Below are 20,850 nucleotides of genomic sequence, written 5' to 3'. Positions count from 1 at the left end.
CAGATGTGAGGATACAGTGCAGTATGCATCTCTACTTCCAGGTCGCAGATGGACTCCCAATGAAACGGTTAACTGTATCTTGACAATAGAATGCTGGACTCTGCCCCACAAAGATGGATATATGACTGCTTATGAATAACTACACTATAGTAATAATGTAGGGGAACTCAGTGAGGGGGAAGAGAACTTGGAGAGGGGATAAGGGAAATCCCAGGGCCTATGGAACTGTATCATAAGCTGATAAGAAAAATAAATAAATAAAAGTAGGTATTATAATCACAGCCCACACACAGAGAAGAGGGCCTGTAAGCCTGCGGAAGGTGACAGGTGGCCGGGGGCTCAGCCCTGGTGCCAGTTGGGAGATGTGGGGTCTGTCTTGATGGTGCAGGTTTGCACACCTCAGCCTCTCTGTCCTGCCCTCGTGGTGCTGTCTGGGTCTGCATCTGTGTCCAGCTCCAATCCTCGTGGCTCCAAGGGCATCCACCCACACCAGCCATGTAGGCACTGCGGGGCTCGTGAGGGGTATGTGGGGCTGAGCCCTGGCAGGGGGTAGGTGGGAGCCTGTCTATTCACCTGCAACAAAGTACAGGTGAGCTTCCTTGTCCATGTGTGAAGGGCGGCACTGGAGCTCCTTCTGTGGGTGGTAGAAAACCCAGGAGCTGTGCTTGCTTCACGCCTACGGCTTTGTAAGATCTGTGCCCTTTGCCTATCACACTTTTCTTTGTGATTTTTCACTAGCTGCTTTTATTATTATTTTTAAAGATTTATTTATTTGAAAGAGGGGAGAGACACACAGACATAGGTCATTTGATAATTCATTATCTAGATATCTGTAACAGCCAGAGCTTGGCCTGGCCAAAGCTGAGAGCCTAAAACTACATCTAGCTATTCCATGTGGGTGGCAGTGACCCAGGCATTTGGGTCTTCCCAGGCCCTTAGCAGGGAGTTGGCATGGAAGTGGAACAACTGGGACTTGAACCGCCACTCAGATATAGAATACTGGGGGAGATACAGGAGTGGCTTAACCCACTCCCGTAACACCAGCCCCTAGCTGGTTGTTGTTCATTCAGGTCTCAGTTGAAATGTTTATTTATTTATTTATTTATTTAAAGACTTATTTATTTTTATTGTGCTGATCTGAAGCCAGGAGCTCTTCCTCCAGGTCTCCCACGCAGGTGCAGGGTCCCAAGGCTTTGGGCCGTCCTTGACTGCTTTCCCAGGTCACAAGCAGGGAGCTGGAGGGGAAATGGGGCTGCCAGGATTAGAAATGGCGCCTTTATGGGATCCTGGCACATTCAAGGCGAGGGCTTTAGCAGCTAGGCCACGGTGCCGGAACCCTTATTTAAAGATTTATTTTATTTTTATTGGAAAGTAAGATATACAGAGAGGAAGATCTTCCATCTATTGATTTACTCCCCAAGCGGCTACAGCGGCCAGAGCTGTGCCGATCTGAAGCCAGGAGCCAGGAGCTTCTTCTGGGACTCCCACGTGAGTTTCAGGTCCCAAGGTTTTGGGCTGTCCTCGACTGCTTTTCCAGGCCACAAGCAGGGAGCTGGATGGGAAGCGGGGCTGCTGGGATAAGAACCAGCACCCTAACAGGATCCCAGGGTGAGCAAGGCTAGGAGTTTAGCTGATAGGCTACCACGCCAGGCTGAAATTTTTTTTATTTATTTATTTTAAAGATTTATTTATTTGAATGAGTTTACAGAGAGAGAGAGAGAGAGAGAGAGAGAGAGAAATCTTCCATCTTTGCTTTACTCTCTTAATGTCTGCAATGGCTGGAGTGGGGCTGGTCCAAAGCCAGGAGCTTCTTCTGGGTCTCCCATGTGGGTGTGGGGGCCCAAGCACTCGGACTTCCTTCGCTGCTTTCCTAGGCACATTAGCAGGGAGCTGGATTGGGAGTGGAACTACTGGGACTCCAACTGGGATGCTGGTGTCCCAGGCAGCTTTACTCATTACTCCATAGTGCTGGTCCCAGAATGTTTTATTCTTATGGAGGTTTCTGCCTTGGCCAACTTCTGTGAGGCACCATTGTCAAGCTAACATATTTTAAAACTTCTATCCCAGACGGTGAGGTGTTCTACTCTAGTTCATTGATTGTTTTTGTTTGTTTGTTTTTTAAGAAACATTTTCAGTTCTTTGCATTCAAAAGTCAGTTCCCTGGGCAGGTGTTTGGCCTAGTATTTAGGATACCTGGATAGGATAGCTCAATCCCATATTCCAGCTCTGGCTCCTGATTCCAGCTTCTGGCTGATGCAGACCCCCTCAGGCAGGAGGAATACGAGGTTGGGTCCCTGCCACCTGGCGTGGGCAGGTTCTGTTGTCACGCTCGGGGAGTGAGCCAGCAGATGGGAGCGCTCTGTGTCTTGGCCACTGTGCCTGTGTCATAGTGCCTCCAATGGGCCTGGCACATGCTTGGTTCTCAGTGTTTTCTTACAGTTGCAAAGGGCCAAGTCATTCTGGCTTTTCTGGCCAGGATGTGGGCACTCGCCTTCCCAGGAGTCCCCTGCTTGGGCTGCATGGGGAGAGGTGGATCTTGGGCACTGGGATTCCCCTGGCCTGAATCCTCTCACTAGTCCAGGCCCCACTGGTTGGGTGTCCTGCTCTGGGACAGGACCCAAAACCCCTCTCCCCTCAGGGTGATGTCTGAGACACACAGGAAGGGGGAGGCCTGAGGTGTGTGTGGCGGGTGGGGAGATGGGGGGGGAGACCGAGGTGTGTGTGTGTGCTGGGGAAGCAGGGGGGAGGCCCGAGGTGTGTGTGTGTGTGTGTGTGTGTGTGTGTGTACTGGGGAAGCAGGGGGGAGGCCCGAGGTGTGTGTGTGTGTGTGTGTGTGTGTGTGCTGGGGAAGCAGGGGGGAGGCCTGAGGTGTGTGGTGTGTGCTGGGGAAGCAGGGGGGAGGCCTGAGATGTGTGGTGTGTGTGTGTGTGTGTGTGTGTGTGTGTGTGTGTGCTGGGGAAGCAGGGGGAGGCCCGAGTTGTGCATGTTGAGTGAGGGAACAGGGGGATGTCTGAGGTGTATGTGGTGGGGAGGGCGGTGGGGAGGGCAGGCGTGAGGCCTGAGGTGTGTGGTGGGTGGAGGGGCAGGGAGGAGACAAGAGGAACAGGGGAGAGGGCAGGAGGCTTATGGTTCTCAGATGGTGAAGGGTTTTTTAGAGCCTTCTATTATGCCTGTTGCCACCACAATAGTGTACCTAGAGGCAGTAGGAACAGATGCACACACAGATATGCAGAGTAGAGAATAACTTGGGTTTATTCAGGCTATGTGTTCCTCATTTGGGGTGCAGAGTAGGAGATAGTGGGGGTTGGAGGAAGGCAGCGTGCACATGGCTGGTTGGGTGATTTTGGGGCCGCATGGACAGGCTGCTGAGTGACAGAGAGGAAGGCCCTTGGGTCAGTCCAGAGACCAGTGCGTTCTGTGCGCGGGTGGCCAGGTCCTCTCCAGGGCCTGAGGAGCACATGGCTGAGAGTGGTCAGACATGTCACAAGTGTGGTGAGCTGCACGGGAGAGGCTTGCATGCGGGGAGGGGTGTGCTGACTCACACGTGTCCATGCGTGGGCCAGGCCTGGGTGGGGAGTGGTCCACACCCTCCACATGCAGCCATGTACACTTTCCTGTCTGCACTGCTCAGCTGGCCTCTCCCTGGCCTTTGTTGTGCTTTGTGCAAGAACCAGGTCTGGAACGGAAGCCACACGAGGCATTGGCCCACAGCAGTCCTCTCTTCTTGGTCGTTGCACCATGTGTGCAGGAGATGGGAACCCATCCTGGGGCCCTGGACAGTGACACCCCCGTGATGAGTGGGAGACCACAGTGGGAGCAGTGGGGCTCACTGAGCAGCTGGCTGGGAGGGGATGTGGGGTAACCAGATCGTGTCAGCCTCTGCCAGGCTGCTGCTGAACCTGGCAGGGCTGTGCAGGAAGGGCCGCAGCAAGGGGGAGACGTGGCACCCCAGCTGGGGGACTGGGTCTCTGGATGGCTCTGCCTGCTCCGTGACCGTGGTAGAGGACGCAAGGATGGTATTTCCAAACTGGTCCACCTCCTCATACTGTTCTGTCACAGTTCTGGTGGCTCCGTAGCACTGGGAGCCGCCCAGCCCGGTCTGCAGCTCCAGGATACTCTTTTGCTGCCTGCTGGCTTGGGGGCTGGTGGAGGCAGGTGCAGGCTCGGGCTGCCCAAAGCACTGGGTGACCTCCTCCTTCCTGGCATTGTCCTGGACACCTTTCTGGCATCGCAGGGTCTGGCCCATGCCCTGAGATGATGAGTGTGTGCTTTGCTCAGAAATGTCAGGGCTGCCCTTGGTGTTGGAAGTATCTGGAAGCTTTCTACTAGCCGACTGGATGGAGATGAAGGTTGGGGATGAGGGCGATTTTCTGCTGGAAGGCAAGACTCGAGGGAGGCCCGAATGTACCCCTGATGTCTGCAGAGAGGAGCGCCTGGTGGGAGGGGTGGCTGGGGCTGCTTGGCCTTTGCCCTCTCTGCGGTTTTGGAGCTCAGTGTGGCTGCCAGCCTGGCCTTGACTCTTTGTTGCAATTTGACCTCCAGAGCTGCTGAGCCCAGCTCCATTGCTGGCCATGACACTGACCTCGTGGACATTGTGGTCCTCCCGAGGTCCTTGGCTGTGGCCCCTGGAGTTAACATCTGGCTGGAGGCTTGACATGGAGCTGAGGACCTTGCGTACCGCCTCTTCAATGTCCAGCAGCCTGGCCAGGGTCTGTTCTTTGAGCCGGGCAACCTCTGTGCTAACCCGTGTCAGCTCCCCAAAGGCCTGCTCCACCGAGGCCTCAGGCGAGCTGGGGGCCACAGGAGCCTGTGGGGTGGTCCCTGGCAGCTTGGGCACGGCCTCAAAAAGCCTCCGCAGGGCCCGCACATCCACGCTGCCCACAGCTGCCTCCTCCAGGGCTTGCACCTCACTCAGGAGGCCTTGGAGCTCCTGCTGCTTTCCTTGCAGAATGTCAGGGCTCTTAGGGGTCCCCTGTTCGGCATCATCCATGAGCTGCCTTCCTGGCGGACTGCTGCCCCACTGGGGTGGGGTGGGGTCACTGCTGATGACACTGAGCTTAGGGGGCTCTGGGCTCTGGGCATCACTTCCCACAGCCTGACCCTGGCTGGGGCCGGGGGCCATGGTGGCGAGGCCATGTGCAGGGCTGGACTGGCTGGGTCTGCAGGAGCATCCAGGGCCCGCCGTCGCAGGGGCCTGCGTTGCTGGCAGGACGGCTGCCATTGGCTCACCTCTTCCATGTGTTTGCTGCGGTTCTGAGGAGGAGCTGCGGGAAGGAGCTGAGGGCTTGGGCAACCTCCGAGGAGGGTGCATCTGGGTCAGGTAGGCAGGTTTCGGGGGCACCTGGGGTTTCTTCCATGGGATTTCCTTTGTCTGTACCTGCCTGGGGGCTTGCTGGCCAGCAGGGCTGTGGTGAGTGTGAAGAAGGGGGTCCTGCTGGGTGGAGTCTTCCTGAAGGCACTCTCGGGCTGGGAAGGCAGGTCCCGTCACAGCAGCTGGGAGAGCAGGAGGAGGAGGAACAGAGGCATTATGGGAATGCAGGTTGGCACCTGTCACCTCGGGCCCAGAGGCCAGAGTGCGGTGGGCTAGAGGGGCAGTCTTCAGGGCATCCTCTGTGGCTCGGAGGCTCCTCAGAGAAGGGGTCCCTGGAGGGCCCCTGGCCCCCTGTGTATGCCCCTCTGGTGCCTCTGACTGTGACTTGAGACTCTGAGCTGGGCCTCTCTCAAGTGGGCTGGGAGACTGAGCCCCCGGGGCTATCTCCCTGACCCTGGGCTGGGCTTGTGTCTCAGAAGGCTGCACAGCCCTGGCTGGTTCACAGGTCCTCATAGGGCGAGCGCTGTAGACGCTGTCCTGAATTGTCACCCACCCCCTAGGCAGCCCTCTGGGCGGTGCTTCCTCTTCCCCACTGACCTTTCGGGGGGCTGTTGGGATGCCGGGGTCACATGTAGTCACAGGCCCGGTGTTGCTGTGGGTGGCCCTGGTGCTGATGGTGGCAGAGGTGGGTGCAAACAGACCATCCTGGGTGGCGGTGGGCACAGAGCCCTGTTTGTGCCGGTTCAGGACTTGCTGGTGCAGATCTTGGGCTTTGGCGGTTGCTATCCGCAGGCTCTGCATGGCGGCCTGGAGGTCTGGGGCCCCCGATCCTGCAGGGGTGGTTGTGGCTGAACCTATCTTTCCCAAGGTTGCCGTTCCCATTCGTCCAGTGGATCTGTTTTTCTGTCCTTCTGTGCACTGTGGTGGGACTGGGGCTGCATGCTCCCCAGCAAGAGGAGCTGCCTTTCCAGGGGCCTGAGATGGGCCTCTCTGATGCCCCATCCCCATGTCGGGGTCCAGTGGGAGGACCTGGATGATGCTCTCTGTTGCGGGCAGTTTCTGGGCCCCCTCACTGGCTGGCACTGGACTTGGATCAGCTGGTGGCTCCCACCGCAGACTCTGCAGGCTGCTCAGGTCCCCTTTGTCTATGCAGCTGGCCAGCAGCTGCACACTGCTCCTCTCGGGGGCCCTGCTGCTTGGCTGGGGCTGTAGGGAGTAAGCGGTCAGTGCCACCCGGCCCTGCTCCGTCTCCTGCATTACCAGGCCAGTCCTCCTCATGGAGGTCCCGAGGCTGCAAGCCAGCAGCTGCTGCAGCTTAGGGTCCATGTCTTCAATACCCCCGCTGCTGCTTGGAGCTGGCAGCCTCAAAGCCTGGAGCTGCAGCTGGCCACTTGGGTCCTCCTGCACCAACAATCCCTGCTGGTCCACGTCCGGTCTGCGCAGAACTTGGCGGACAATCCTGGAAAGCTCACCCAACACTAGCTCCTCCTTCCGAACATAGGGGCAGCCCTGCCCTGGGCCCGGGAGCGCGTACTTGGTGAGGCAGAGCTTGCCTGGCTCTCGAGTTTCCATGAGGATGCCTCCATGGTGCAGGATGCCGGGTGTGGCATGCAGGATCCGCAGGGTTCGCTCGGCTGCCGTCTCCTGCCTCTCAGGCATCTGATTGTCTGCAGGGCTTCCAGGTTGCTCTTCCTGCAGGCTGCCCCCTCTGATGCTCTCAGCTGCCAGGGAGCCGATGGGGCAGTTCTCGAAGAGCCAGGTGAACTTGTGCACTGACCCTGGGGGGACGGACTCAGCAGTGGCCCTGGCTGCCTGCTCTTCCCTCTTGCCTGCCTCCAGCGCTTGGAAAACCTCCTTCTGCCGAGACACCTGCCCTGAAGGGATCTCCACCCTGCTACAGTATCTCACAGGCCCCCTTCCACCTGGGCGGCCTGAGGACGGCAGGGGCTCAGTCTCAAAGATGTGTCTATCTGTCTGCCTTTCCACCGCCTGCACCTGGCTAACCTGCAGATGCTGTTCCCCAGAGCCCTCTGCCTTGTCCAGGGATTGGGGCTTGAACATCCAGGTGCAGGACCGTGCCTCGGCCTTGGCTGTGGCCTCAGGGACCTCCAGACTTTGCTTCACCGCTAGCTCACTCATGGGGTACGTCTCAAACAACCATCGGATGGTCTGCACGTCGCCCTTTTGGGGTGGCTCGGGCTGGGCGTCTGCCTGAATCTTCCCCTCTTCTTGCCGCTCCTGCTGCTCCCGCTGGTGGATCAGCTCCAGGGGCTGAGTTTCAAAGAGCCACCGAGCGGTGGCGACGTCCCCAGCCACCACTTCCTGTCGGGTGATGCCCCGCACCACGTCAATGGTACTGGGGCTGCGGCCCAGGCGGTCCAGCGGCTGCGTCTCAAACATCCACCTGTAGCCCTGCACATCCCCTCCGAAGACCTGCTCTCTGCTGACGGAGGTCAGGGCGTGGAGGTGGCCCCTGCTGTCCTGCATGGCATACACTGTGGACCCTGGGCCCTGGGAATGCCCAGCAGGATTGGTTGTGTCTGCTCTGCTCTCGCTGACAGGGGTCACAGGCTCACCCTGCCCAATGCTGTCCAGAGGAAGGGTCTCAAACAAATTCTTGAAGGTCTTCACATCCCCCTTCACCCCCTCCCTCAGGGGCCCACTCTGAGAGGGGGGCAGTGCAGACCCATGCTCAGGCACGAGCCCTTCGCCCCACTGGGGTCCCACCCGCTGCAGGTGACCCACTTGGACCTGGTCTCTGGGAGCGTCCAGGGGCTTCGTCTCAAACAGCCACAGGGTGGAGCGGACATCACCAGGGACCACTTCTTCCTTGGGCGGAGCCTCTGCTCCAGTTTCCTCATCTCCCTTGAGGGTGTCCAGCGCCCGGGTCTCAAAGAGATGCCGCTGCTGTTGCACATCTGGACCAGGAGGAACGAGGTCTGGAGATGGCTGGAAGTCCTTCTCGTCCACCACCATCTCCCGGATGGCATCCAGGGGCTGCGTCTCGAAGATCCAGCGGGCGGCGCTGACGTCGGGCCGGTCCCCCTCCTCCAAGGAGATACCCCGGATCACCCGCACCTGGCTGGGGTCCCGATTGATGGCATCGAGGGGCCTGGTCTCAAAGAGCCAGCGGGCAGTCCTCACCGCGTTGCTCTGGATCTCCTCTCGGCACGCGGCCTTGACCTCATGGATGGTGCCCTCTGCGTCCTGGATGGCGCACAGCGGCTCGGTTTGGAACAGCTTCACCGTCTTCTTCACGTCGCCCTTCAGCTCCTGGATTTCCGAGCGCAGCTCCAAGGGACTCTGCTCCTGGGTGGAAGGGCGGGAGCCCAGGCGGTCCAGCGGCCGGGTCTCAAAGAGCATCCTGGTGCCCCGCACATCGCCGCTGGCCGCAGGCTCCCTCGCCACAGCCTCCGGCGCCGCGCCCTGGCCCAGCTCCCCTAAAGGCGTGGTCTCAAACAGCCGGCGGGCGGCCTGCACGTCCGCTCCACAAGGCCCGGCACCGGCTGGCTCCGGGTCTGTGCTATTGGCGACGGAGCCCTCCTCAAATCTGCGGGAGGTGGCCTGCACGTCGCCGCCTGGCACGGGCTCCAGGGCAGCTGGCCTCTCGTGCTCGCCAATGGCGTCCAGCCGCCAGTTCTCGAAGATCCAGCGCATGCACTGCACGTCGCCCTCCGTGGGCTCCTCCGAGCCCAGGACCTCGGCCAGGTCCTCGGCCACGGCCTCAGCCAGGTTCTTGCGGAGCTCGGGGTGGATGTGCCTGTAGAGGCGGCGGAGCTCACTGGCTTGCCGCTGCTGATGGAACTTGGAGAAAGACTCCTTGGGAGGGGGCAGCGGCAGATCCTCCAGGGCGGGGGGCGGGGGTAGGGGCAGGTCCTGTGTGGTCGCCATGGGAATGACGGGGGCAGGAGCCATGTGCATCTGGGCATCGGCCATCCTCCTGAGGAGAAGGGGACAGAGATGAGACCTAGGTGGGGGCCTTGGGCGCGGTGGGGCTGGCTGCTGCGAGAAGTGGTAGCAGTGAGCAGGACTTGGGAGTAGGGTAGCTCTGTGGACTCCTGCCCCCTCCAGAAGCCCTTCCTGAGCTGGACTTCCCTTTGCCACCTTTAGGGTTGGTGGGCAACAGGTCTTCAGGTCGGGACCTGTGGACTCATCCATCCAGGTGGGATTCTGCTTCTCTGGGGTCATTGGGATTGCTAGGCAGCAGGCAGGGCAGCTTCAACCCCACAAGGAATGTCAAAGCCTTCAGTGGGAAGACAGGACATGTCCCATCTACACCCTCGTTTGGAAAATCCAGTTGCCCCTGGCAGTTTCCCAGGGAAGTGGCCCCAGGGATTCCTGATTTACAAAGAATCCCAGCCTTGTGGCTGCCAACTGGGCTTTTCCACGGAGATGAAATTCCCTGGCAGAACACCAGAGGGCGCGCCTGCATTTCAGCCCGGGAACGGGCTAAACCTTGGCTTCCAACACACTCTGGCCTTCCTCAGGCCCAGGGAGGTGGCCACAGTTCATGCCACAGCGAAGCAGTGCAGGCACAGGGAGGGGATTTGCTCACTGGATGCCCTGTGACCTGTGCAGAGCCAAATTCTGAATCCCAGCTTAGAGTTTTCTATGCTGTACTCCCAGACTCGAAAGAATCAGGCTTACGGAGGGATGACCAGGGTCTTAGCTTAACCTTCTGTAAACTGGGGCCCCAAGCTGGACCTTAGTGAAGGAGTGACGGGTAGTACTGGCTCACAGTCTCTAGGCCCCAGTTGGGTGCTGGCCCCCAGGAAAGAAGGGAGGGGATGTGAGGCTTTCCACTTGGCCGTGGTGCTGCTGTGTTCCCCAGCAGTCTGTCCTAGGGAAATGTGAAAGTGACACCCCCAGCGATGAGGGACAGTGGGTCCAGGGTCCTTTCTGCAGGCACAGCCCCACCCCTGGCTCGTGGAGATAACTCTCTGATCTCATGCCAGCACAGTTCCAGGGACTCGTTAAGACCTGCTCCTGCAGGCCCCATCGCCACTAGCTCTGAACTTGGCTCTTTGTGCCTCTCTTTCCTTCCTTCCCATGTCCACCGGGCTGCTGCCTGGGGGGGGGGGGGGAGGCTCTCCCTAGTTCTACCCCTCCATGGCCTCCCACTCCTCCAGCCCACGTCTGCCTTATCTGCCTTGTGACAGGTGTCTCGATAGTCCCCAGAGACCAGTAGGGAAGGAATGACAGGTATGCTCACCCTCCACCGCTGCCCCTGACCCTCTGCTCTGCACCACACTTGGTGCTAAATATAGCTGAGGTCCTGGCCTCGCAACGGCAGCCCTGGGCTCAGCTAGTAGGTAGCTGGGTGCCTGAGACCCAGGCCGTCTCCCTGAACCTGCCTCCCTCGAGTGGGTGCCAGGTCCCTGACTTGCAGTTCAAGGAGGAGCTGGGGTCGGGAAATCATCCTTGGTGAAAGGGGCAGGGTTCTGGGCAGAGGTGGGTGGGAGCTGAAATTCCTCCAGTGGCTGCCTCTGAAAGAGGGAGGGGAGGCTGAGACCTGCTTGGCTGCCCAGCACATCCACTGTGAGCTCTGGGACCTACAGTTGGAATCCCACCTAGGGCTCGGGGAATGTGGGGTGAATGGGGGGACCTGGGGAAGGGGCCCTTGGAGGTGACTGGCTCCCAGGGTGGCCTGAGCAGATGGCAGGCAGCTCCACCCATCCCCCACCCCAGGAATCCCCAGCATCCTTGTGAGGGTCACACACAGAGTCCATTGATGGCAGACAGAAGGACACTCAGAGGTCACTGACTTGGGCTGTTTGTTTCGGGTGGGGAGCTGAGGCTCACGGAGGAGCAAGAAGCCATCTAAGGGGCCCATGCTGCGGGGGCAGCTCTCCTGCCTCTCATCCCTTCACCTCTGCCTGGCCCAAGGCTCCTGGGGCAGGGGCAGGGTGAGGCCGCAGTGCAGATCTGAGACAAGACTCAGGGTGAGGTGGGTCCCCAGCACTGTCCCAGGGCTGGGCCTGGCTCTCAGAACCATCCCTGTCTGCCCCGGGTCTCCCCTTGGTCCCATCAGCACTGGACATCTTTACTTCTAGGTCCCCTGCCCTGATCCTCAGAGCTACTCTAAAACGTCCCTGCCCAAAGACCAATGGCTTAAGGGGCAGTTCTTGCACCTGCTAGACCACCAGAGAGGGTGCTGAACTCAGTCCAGCCCCAGGAGTTATCCTGGGGTTAGATATGCCAGGACTTTAACCCACAACAGCTGGCATAGGGGTTGTCCAAGCCATGCATGCTTGGCCCATTTGCTGGGTCTGCTGCCCCACACCCTCAACGCCTCTCTGCCCATTTCCTCCGGACACTGTCTCTCTTGCCTGGCATTTGCCCGGGAGGAAGTCTTAAAGGTGCTATGCACTTGTGTTTTAAAAAGAAACAACCCTAGGCCATCACCGGAAGGACTTTCAGGATTAAGCCTGGGTGGATGTGAGAGCACCTGTTCCTTCTGCTGGCCGCTCGGAGAGCTCCCAGGGGACTCAGGAGGCCGCGGACTGATCAGAGACACCCTCTCTCCCACACCACAGCCCTCTAGCCTCGTGCCACAGGCTCCAGACGGGCTCACCCGCCGTGGAGGGCCGAAGGGGCAGGTCACTCACCTGAGGTCGTGCTTGGCTGGTGGGGGGTGTGGGGTCTGTAACAGGGTGGCCTCAGAGGCTGTTGCTGCTCCTGAGCTTCTTGGTCCTGGGGTATGGCTGTGCTCTGTGGGCTGTGTCAGGTGCCTTCTCGCTACCCTGGTTCCAGGGCTCTGTCCACTACCAGCTCCAGCAGCTGCCTTTATCTCACTGGCTGGAGGCAGGGGGCGGGGGGCAGGGGGGAGAACCTGGGTGGGGCGGGTGAGGCTATGTTCAGAGCATTAAGTGGTTTGGTTATTTTTAGGCTGTGGAAGTCACTCTTCTATCCTGGGGAGTCAGTTACATGTCCTTCGGGCAGGGGAGGAGGAGAAGGGGTGGCGGGGGCGCTTCATTCATCCCACGGCTGTGTCAAGGAAGGGCTCGGTGACTCAGCCTGGTATGGGGCAGGGGCGCCCCAGACTGCATTGAGGGAGTGAGCAAGGAGGGGCGTCTGACACCTGGGCAGGCCCAGTGCCTCGTCAGGTGCCCCCATCTCCCTTCTCTGGACTGGTCTCTGCCTCTTGCCGACTTGGGTGCCCACTGTGCTGGGAGACTAGAGACCTGGAAAGGCAGGGCCTGGTCTCCCCATCCTCCATCTCCAGCCCGAGTAGGGCTCAGCTCTCCTTCCCATTTCCTCGTGCCCCCAAAACTTCCATCCCCGGAGAAGGTGCGTGGCAGTGCCCAGGCCCCTGATTTGTGCAGGAACTCCACCGAGTGGTTTTGGATTTCCTCTGGTGATCCTTTGGGCCATCGTCGACTTCTGGATTCTGCTGTCTGACTCAGGGCCCAGACTCTCTGGGAATGGAGAGGAGGGGAAGGGTGGCCCGTGGGGGCTGGCGGTGGGGTTATTTCTGACCCTCGAGTCATCGGCTTCCCAGTCACAGATGGAGTGTGCATGGGGATGGGGTGGGAGGGGTGTGACACCTGCCGCTGCCTCTGCTGCCCGGAGCCCAAGGGGCCTGGCAGGCTCAGGTTCCCACACTCAGTCTGGGTTGGTGGGGATGTCAGGGGACCACATACAGCAAATGGGAAATCGGCTTTTTGTCCCAGGTGGGAGGTCTGGCCCCTGAGCCATGTCCAGAGATATACGGCTACCCTCCCTTACCTGGCAGCTGCAGTCTTCCCCTTGATGCCCCCAATGCCCTCTGGTGCCCTCGGGGGTGACGCTCCACTTGGCTCACTTTTTCCATGCCGTGTCGGTCACACGGCATCAGTGGCTGGGGCATCGGGAACCCCATCTTCCAGGCCTCCCTCCCTCTTGTTCTCCTCCACCTGTTGTCCAGGAGATCAGCTCTCCCTGGCAGGTCAGGGAGATGAGATTTACCCTGCTTCTTTCCAAGGAAGGAGCCCCTGCTCAAGGGGCTCAAGGCAGAGCCCGGGCTTACTGCTAGGGTGGCCTGGAGACCCACACGAGTGACTGTGTGGATGGGGTTGATGACTGGGCAGAGCAGTGAGCATAGGCTGTGGGCCGCGTGCAGATGGCAAGGAGAGCACGCAGGCGCGTCTCACTTTTGTGTTCACCTATAGGACCATAAATCCTGGGAGAAACTCCTCAGGCCCTGAGGTTAAGGGACAGGCCTCTTCCCTCTTCCCTGTGTGTTCTGTCTGGTACCACGGCTGCCAGCCATGTAGAGTGAAAAAAGTTCAGTTTGTTGGTTATACTAACCACATTGCCAGTGTTATGTAGACACAGGTGCCTCACACAGACCACAACGGATAGCTTCATGCATCTATACTACTGCACAAAGTTCTAGTGGATATTCAGTGTTAAGCTTTTTGTTGCATGGAGCGGTTTCTCCTTTGCCTCGGCTGCTAAGAAGCACCAAGTGATTTTTTTTCTTCTACTTTAATGGCTAAAGTCCTGTGTACTGAAGATGACCGTGGCCTGTTTCTGAAGAGTCACTCAGGACAAAGGACTTCAGTTTTAAAACTCAGATATATATATATATCACATTTATTTGCTGCTCTCCACACACACACTTAGATGAGAAAGTTCTAAGAAAAGCAAGGCAAGTTAGTTACTCTGAGTGCACTGATTCCAGAGCACCACCCCATCAAGGTATCGGTTATGAGGCTGCAAAGGCACTCACCCAGGCCTTATTTATGGGTTTCCTTCAGTGTATAAAAAAAGGTAAATTGAGGCACAGAGCATGTATAGTGTATTGGAGCAAGCTGCATTTTGTGGGCTCACAGTTCCACACCAGAAGTATTCAGGAGCTTCACTAAGGAAATGCAAGTGGGGAGGCTCTTACTGGAGGGACTGTGAGGTGAGGCCGGGGCAGCGTTGCTGGCTTAGCTACACAGGGGCCTTAGCTGGCCTGTGCCATGGGCAAGTGACCTGTTAGAGGAGTTTGCCAGCTGCTTCTAACTGGTCACACTCAAGTCATTGATCTTCTTTAGTGCAGGTGATTTTTAAAGACATGCCAAGTTCATTTTCCCTTGTGTGTGTGAATCGAGCCAGGCTGAGGTCCCTTAGGAGACCTGAACGGCTTTGTTGGCTCTGGGGTTTGTCTCGCACGCTGTTTGGGAACAAGGCTGGGGATGAACATGTATACTGGACACATTTCTTTCTTTCTTTTTTTAAAGATTGATTTTATTTTCATTGTAAAGTCAAATATACAGAGAGGAGGAGAGACAAAGAGGAAGAGCTTCCATCCACTGATTCACTCCCCAAGCTGCTGCAACAGCAGCCGGAGCTGCGCCGATCTGAAGCCAGGAGCCTGGAGCTTTCTCCAGGTCTCCCATGCAGGTGCAGGAACCCAAGGCTTTGGGCCGTCCTTAACTGCCTTTCTAGGCCACAAGCAGGGAGCTGGATGGGAAGTGGGGTTGCTGGGATTAGAACCTGTGCCCATATGGGATCCCAGCGCATGCAAGGTGAGGACCTTGGCTACTAGGCTACCGCACCGGGCCCTGGGCACATTTCTTAAGCTCTCTGTACCTCAGTTTGCTCATCGGTAAAGTGGGAGTTGTAGTTGTGCAGCCTGCAAAGCACTGTTGTAAGAATACATGCACATGAACTTTTGCTGCCCCCAGTAAATGTGCAAGAGCGCTTCCAGACGTTCACACAAAGTGCACACTGCTTTTCATCTTCATGAATTTACAAATCAGTCATGAGGTAAGCCTAGGTCAGGCAAGTGCTGGGCCTAACGGCTTGTGCTGGTGTTCGATACCCAGCTGTGGCTCCCAGCTCCAGCTTCCTCTGAACACGTGCCCTGGGAGGTTGTGGTGCTGACTGCAGCAGCTGGGTCCCTGCCACTCACATGGGAGACCTGGATGGAGTTCCAGGCTCCTGGCTTTAGCCTGCCGGAAGTTGTGGACACCTGGGTAGTGAGTCAGCAGATGGGCACTTTGTCTCTTTGTGCTGAAGACATAAATGAAAGCCAAATTAGCCCTGTAGGTCCTCCCCTGGGTCCTGGCATCCCCTCCCCCACGGACTTCAGGGCCCCAGATCCTCCTGTGTCCTATTGGTCCCGAGGCTGGGTGCCCTTCAGGGCCCCAGCTGGCAGGCATCCCAGATTCCTTCTGGCACCGAGACCTGGGTGCCGGAGGACAGCTTAGGCAGGCCAGACTGGGTCTGTCCCTGGCACACAGGGGAAGGACTCAGCCTCTGACAGCCAAGAATGCTCTGAATCCAGAAAAGGGGTCTCCTGCTCCGGGGTCAGCCCCCAGGGGAGTGGCTGTGCCAACGTGCCCTTGGAACGCCTGTGGCCGCTTGCCCAGCAGCAGGGCTCTCCGGAGACAGCGAGGGGGCTGGTGTCAGCCTGCCTGCACTCACGCTGCCCGCTGCCCGTCTGGCTCTCACTGCTGTCTGCACTACGCATCCGGCTTTGGGATGGTCCAGGACAGAATGTGGGAGGGGCGGTGATCTCACCGGGAGGGGATCCCAGGAATGCAGGGGCCCACTGTGTGAGGGAGGGGGCAGTTCAGCCTCTGGAAGCACCTGTGGCTTCTTCTCCCTGCTTCCTTTCCTTTTTAAAACAATTTATTTTTATAATTGAACTGTTGTGGGATGGCAGGAAAAGCCACAGCCTGTGTCTATAAGGCTGCCAGTTCATGTCCCAGCGTCTCCACTTCTGATCCAACTCCCTGCTCATACATCTGGGAAAGCACGGAGGATGGCTTAAGTGCTTGGGCTCCTGCACCCATAGGGGAGACCTGGAGGAAGCTCCCAGCTCCTGGCTTCCTCCTAGACCAGCCCTGGCCATTAATAGCCATTTGAGGTGTCAACCAGAAGGTGGAAGCTCTTAGTCTTTCCCTCACTTCTCTGTAACTTTGCCCTTGAAATAATTTTTTTTAAGCCTGCCATCTGGGCCCAGTGCGGTATCCTAGTGGCTGAAGTCATCGCTTTGAATGCTCTGGGATCTCATATGAGCGCTGGTTCTAATCCCGGCAGCCCCACTTCCCATCCAGCTCCCTGCTTGTGGCCTGGGAAAGCAATTGAGGATGACCCAAAGTCTTGGGTTCCTGCACCTGCGTGGGAGACCCAGAAGAGGCTCCAGGCTCCTGGCTTCAGATTGGCATAACTCAGGCTGTTGCAGCAGCTTGGGGAGTGACTCAACGGACGGAAGATCTTCCTCTGTCCTCCTCTCTCTGTATCTGCCTTTCTGATAAAAATAAAATAAATTAAAAAAAAAAGTCTTCGATCCTTCAGGGCACCATTTTACACTTAGGAAGCTGCCTGGATGCTGGTAGGAAAAGAGCAGTTCGAGAGGGACTTCCTTCCCTGCTTCTCAGATCCCAGCTCTGTGGGCCTGTTTCCTCATCTGTGCAATGGGTATGGGACGCTTTGGTTACAAGCATCTGAGGGAAGAGGGAGGAGAGCAGGCGAAGGCACGGCTGTGGTGGGTGTGTCATGGGTGAAGAGAGCAAGCGAATGGGTGAAGAGAGCAAGCGAATGGGCGAGGAGTGGCCCGGGCATTGGTTTGTGGCCCCGTTGGGAGGACTGGGTGCAGTGCCAGGAGGACAGGGTCCTTAGCGAGGCTGTGGCTGCAGCCCAGGTGCCCGGTGAGGAGGGACGTGGGAGGGCTGCAGAGGAGGAAGAATTGCCACACCTAGAAGAGCTAAAATTGTGTGGTTCTTGAACTCTTCCAGTGATTCTGGAGGTGGCCGGCAGGGAGCGCTCCCCGGGCTCGGGGAAGGGCGTGCGGTGGGATCCTTGGGGTGTCGGGTGGGGAAGCAGGGTACCTGGACGAGCGCGGACAGCAAAGGTTACTTTGGACAAGATGCACACGAGATGTCAGGGTTTTGCAAGCCAGAGCTGGGCTGCAGGTGGTCGACGGTGTCGCTGGGTCGCGAGCTCTAGGGAGAAGCCTGGGCTGGCGCCGTTTGTGCGCAGGTGAGACTTGGGGCTGGGAGGGCAGTGTATTTCCTTGAGGCTGGGCGGTACCTGGGAGGACCAGGCCCGGGAGAGGGGGGCTCGCAGCAGCCTGAGGGGAAGTGAGAACCTGGAAGAGGCGGGGGCGGTAAGCATGTGGAACCCAGGGCAGATGACTCATTCAGCATCCCCTTCTTTCCTTAGAGGCCCCTTGTGTTTAATGGGGTTCAACATAGGGGTGGGATTGTTCGCGACCTGTAAGCCTGTAGGAGATTGGGCGTGGCCTAGTTCGAGAGAGGCCGATGTTCTTGTGACCTGCAATTCCCCCAGTGGCCTCAAGGTGGCAGCACGTCACCGGGTGACATTCTGTGGAGCCGGGCACAGCTGCCTGGGTGCCGGACTGTGCTAAGCACTTGGAGATTTTACATATGTGCACAAATTATGCATGTATCGTCTCATGACGAACCAATGTACTAGTCTCAATTTCTGCTCAATACACTTGGTTCAGGGAGAAAAGGACATGTGACAAGTTTCAGAAAAAAACACTCCAAATCAAAGCAATAATGAGAATATTTCATTTCTTTGTGTCCGCTGCCTCTGACTAAAATGTGCACTCCATGAGATGATATGTAAGCCGCAAGCAGGGAGCTGGATGGGAAGTGGAGCAGCTGGGACATGAACCGTTACCCAAAGGAGATCCTAGTCTTTGGAGTGAAGGATTATCCAGTTGAGCCGTTGTGATAGGCCCTCCATGAACTTTTAAAAATTTTTTAATTTTGATTTTTAATGATGTTTACGTAGTTGATCAGGGTGGGAAGCATTGAGGGTTAGGGGAAAGTGGGTGAGACCATTGTTTCCAAAATTTTCTTGTTTTCTTCCTCCTGTATCAGGGAAGGGGGAGATAAGGGGAGAAACTTCCCAACCCCTTCAGTGCCCTGGGATGGGGAACAGTCACCTGGTATCATCCCAGGGTACCCGATGTGGAGCATTCTCCGAGGGTACTGCTCAAGCTTTGATAGTTCTGAAATGCTGTTGATCTCGCTCATCCAAGGATGGGGAAATCCTTCCAAGGGCCATTGGCTGACACAGTCCACCTTAGAGTTTCCGTTTGCCTAGATATTTGCTGTCAGTGCTTGGCTGGGGTAGTTGTCCAATTTGTTCTGCTCTCATTTCTCTGTTACGTTACCAAATGTCCGTGCTCAGTCTGCTCCCATCCCTGGCTCATGCAAACAGGTAGGTGTGATAGCCTAGCCCGGCATGGTCTGCACTTGAGCCTGGCTCCTGCACGTGCCAGTGTGCCAAGTGTGCTGGCCCGAGCTGCCCACATATCCGCCACACAGTCTGCCCCCAGACCTAGTTCTGTCTCTTGCTGGTTAGTGCCATGGCCCAGCCTAACATTACCCATCCCCTGCTCCAGCTCTCACTGGCAGGTATTGTGGTCTAGCCCTGCCAGGTTGCCCCCTGTACACATTAGCTAGAAGCTGGAATGGGAAACAGAGCCAGAATTCGAACCCAGCCACTTTAGGGTGGGGGTGATCATTTTAACCTGTTTTGTCACCACCAGAGCAAATACCTGTCCCAAGCCACTTCTTTGCTTGGGTGTTCTCCTACATACATGTGAACGCTGCATATTAACTCCAGCCCAGGATGGGGAATGATGGAGGGAAAATGATTTTTCCTTCCTTACATTACTTGTGTATATAAAGTTGCTTTTCCTCCTGTTTAGCTACAATGAGATGTGTAGGCTGGGCCTGGTGGCACAAGTGGAATGATGTCCTATTTTCAAAGTTAATGGCCAGAATCACAGTGGCAGAGGAGCCTTGCTTGTTTGTGCTTTGTCTGGTGTAATTACATTTGAGTAGATACGTCACCAGGTGGCTGATTACGCAGTTTTTAGAAAAAAAGTTGGTAGCTTGCTTAGGTTACCGAAGTGAGGTATCATGGACAGAGCAGTTGAAGTATTAGGCATTTATTTCTCCTGGAGAAAGTTCTGGAGGCAGGACCAATGTGCCAGCAGTCAGTCCAAGATATGGTGGCTCAACCTTTCCTAAGTGCTGCGATCTCATATGGTGCTGGTTCATACCCAGGCCGCTCCACTTCCAATCCAACTCTTGCTTATAGACTGGGAAAGCAGTGGAGGATGGTCCAAAGCCTTGAGACCCTGCACTCACGTGGGAGACCCAGAAGAAGCCCCTGGCTCCTGGCCTCAGATTGGCTCAGCTTTGGCGATTGTGGCCACTTGGGGAATGAACCAGCAGATGGAAGATCTTTTGCTGTGTCTCTCATCTCTGTAACTCTGCCTTTCCAATAAGTATAAATATTCTTTGTATTTTTAAAGATTTATTTATTTTTATTGCAAAGTCTGATATATAGAGGAGGGAAGAAAGAGAGGAAGATCTTCCGTCCGCTGATTCACTCCCCAAGTGAGCGCAACGGCCGGACATGAGCTCTGATCAAAGGCCAGGATCCAGGAGTTTCTCCTGTATCTCCCACATGGGGGCAGGGTCCCAGGGCTTTGGGCCATTCTCGACTGCTTTCCCAGACCACAAGGAGGGAGCTGGATGGGAAGCAGGGCCGCTGGGATTCAAACTGGCGCCCATATGGGATCCCAGTGTGTGCAAGGCAAGGGCTTTAGTCGCTAGGCTACCATGCTGGGCCCATTTTTTTTTTTTTAAAGAAAACTCCTCTTTGTGTATTTTCAGAGAGAGTTTGAACTCTGGTCCCTACTCTTCTTGGAAGCGGGTCATTGACCTTTTCCCTAAAAACTGCCTTGGCCACCCTTTCCCACTGCTGACAGCTGTCAGTGGTATTTCTGCAATCCAGCCGAGCCTGGGGAAGCCCAGCTTCAGGGTTTCTTCCCAGCACAGAGCTCACGTGGGTCGTAACTTCTGGGTTCATATGGTGGCCACTGTTCAGATGCTCTCTACCTGCAGGTGACAGTGGCTGTGGCATTACATGGCATTGTTTTAGCAGTGCCCCATGTAGCTAAAATTCCCTGCCCTCTCGAAGCTTACATTCCTATGGTGGAGAGAGAGACCACTAAGCCTGGGGTTGAAAGTGACACTCCCATGTTCTTGACGCCCAGTTTGTGTGTGTGTGCGTGTATGTGTGTGTGCGCGAAGCTCATGAAAATTCACTGCCCAGTGCGATGGTTCAGTGACTAAATCCTTACTTTGCAAGTGCCAGCATCCCATATGGGCAGCAGTTCATGTCCTGGATGCTCCGCTTCCCATCCAGCTCCTTGTTTGTGGCCTGGGAAAGCAATGGAGGATTGCCCAAAGCCTTGGGACCCTGCACCTGTGTGGGAAACCTGGAGGAGGCTTGTGGTTCCTGGCTTCAGATTGGCTCAGCTCCACCCACTGTGGCTCTTTGGATGTGAATTAGTGGATGGAAGATCGTTCTGTCTCTCTTCTCTATAAATCTGATCTGCCTTTTCAATAAAAATAAATAAATCTTTTTTTGAAAAAAAAGAATCCTGTCTTGATTATTGATATTCTGCAACGTGACCATGAAGCATGCAGTCGTATCTCTTTCCCACTGAGCCTATTAGGCCCCTGACTGTTAGTGTGTGTGCTTGTGGGTGGGGAAGATTTCCTTGTGTA

General features: G+C 56.7%; 1 protein-coding gene across 2 annotated transcripts; it reads right to left on the bottom strand.

Annotated features, from left to right (window-relative positions):
• Positions 1 to 3,491: 3,491 nt before the first annotated feature.
• Positions 3,492 to 12,067, bottom strand: XIRP1 (xin actin binding repeat containing 1). Of its 2 annotated transcripts, XM_058678984.1 has the most exons (3): positions 11,920 to 12,067; positions 5,909 to 9,251; positions 5,351 to 5,493 (listed from the first exon to the last, which is right to left on the bottom strand). In XM_058678984.1, the coding sequence occupies exons 2-3, from the start codon at positions 9,245 to 9,247 to the stop codon at positions 5,485 to 5,487; spliced, it is 3,348 nt and encodes a 1,115-aa protein (XP_058534967.1). In that variant the 5' UTR covers positions 9,248 to 9,251; positions 11,920 to 12,067; the 3' UTR covers positions 5,351 to 5,484. The 2 variants fall into 2 exon arrangements, with proteins under 2 accessions (XP_004581432.2, XP_058534967.1); XM_004581375.2 differs by having other exon boundaries at positions 3,492 to 9,251.
• Positions 12,068 to 20,850: the final 8,783 nt, after the last annotated feature.

The sequence above is a fragment of the Ochotona princeps genome, chromosome 21 (genome assembly GCF_030435755.1).
Source record: "Ochotona princeps isolate mOchPri1 chromosome 21, mOchPri1.hap1, whole genome shotgun sequence".
Lineage (NCBI taxonomy): Eukaryota > Metazoa > Chordata > Mammalia > Lagomorpha > Ochotonidae > Ochotona > Ochotona princeps.
Note: the sequence above shows the minus strand (reverse complement) of the source record. Positions and strands in the feature narration are given on the sequence as shown.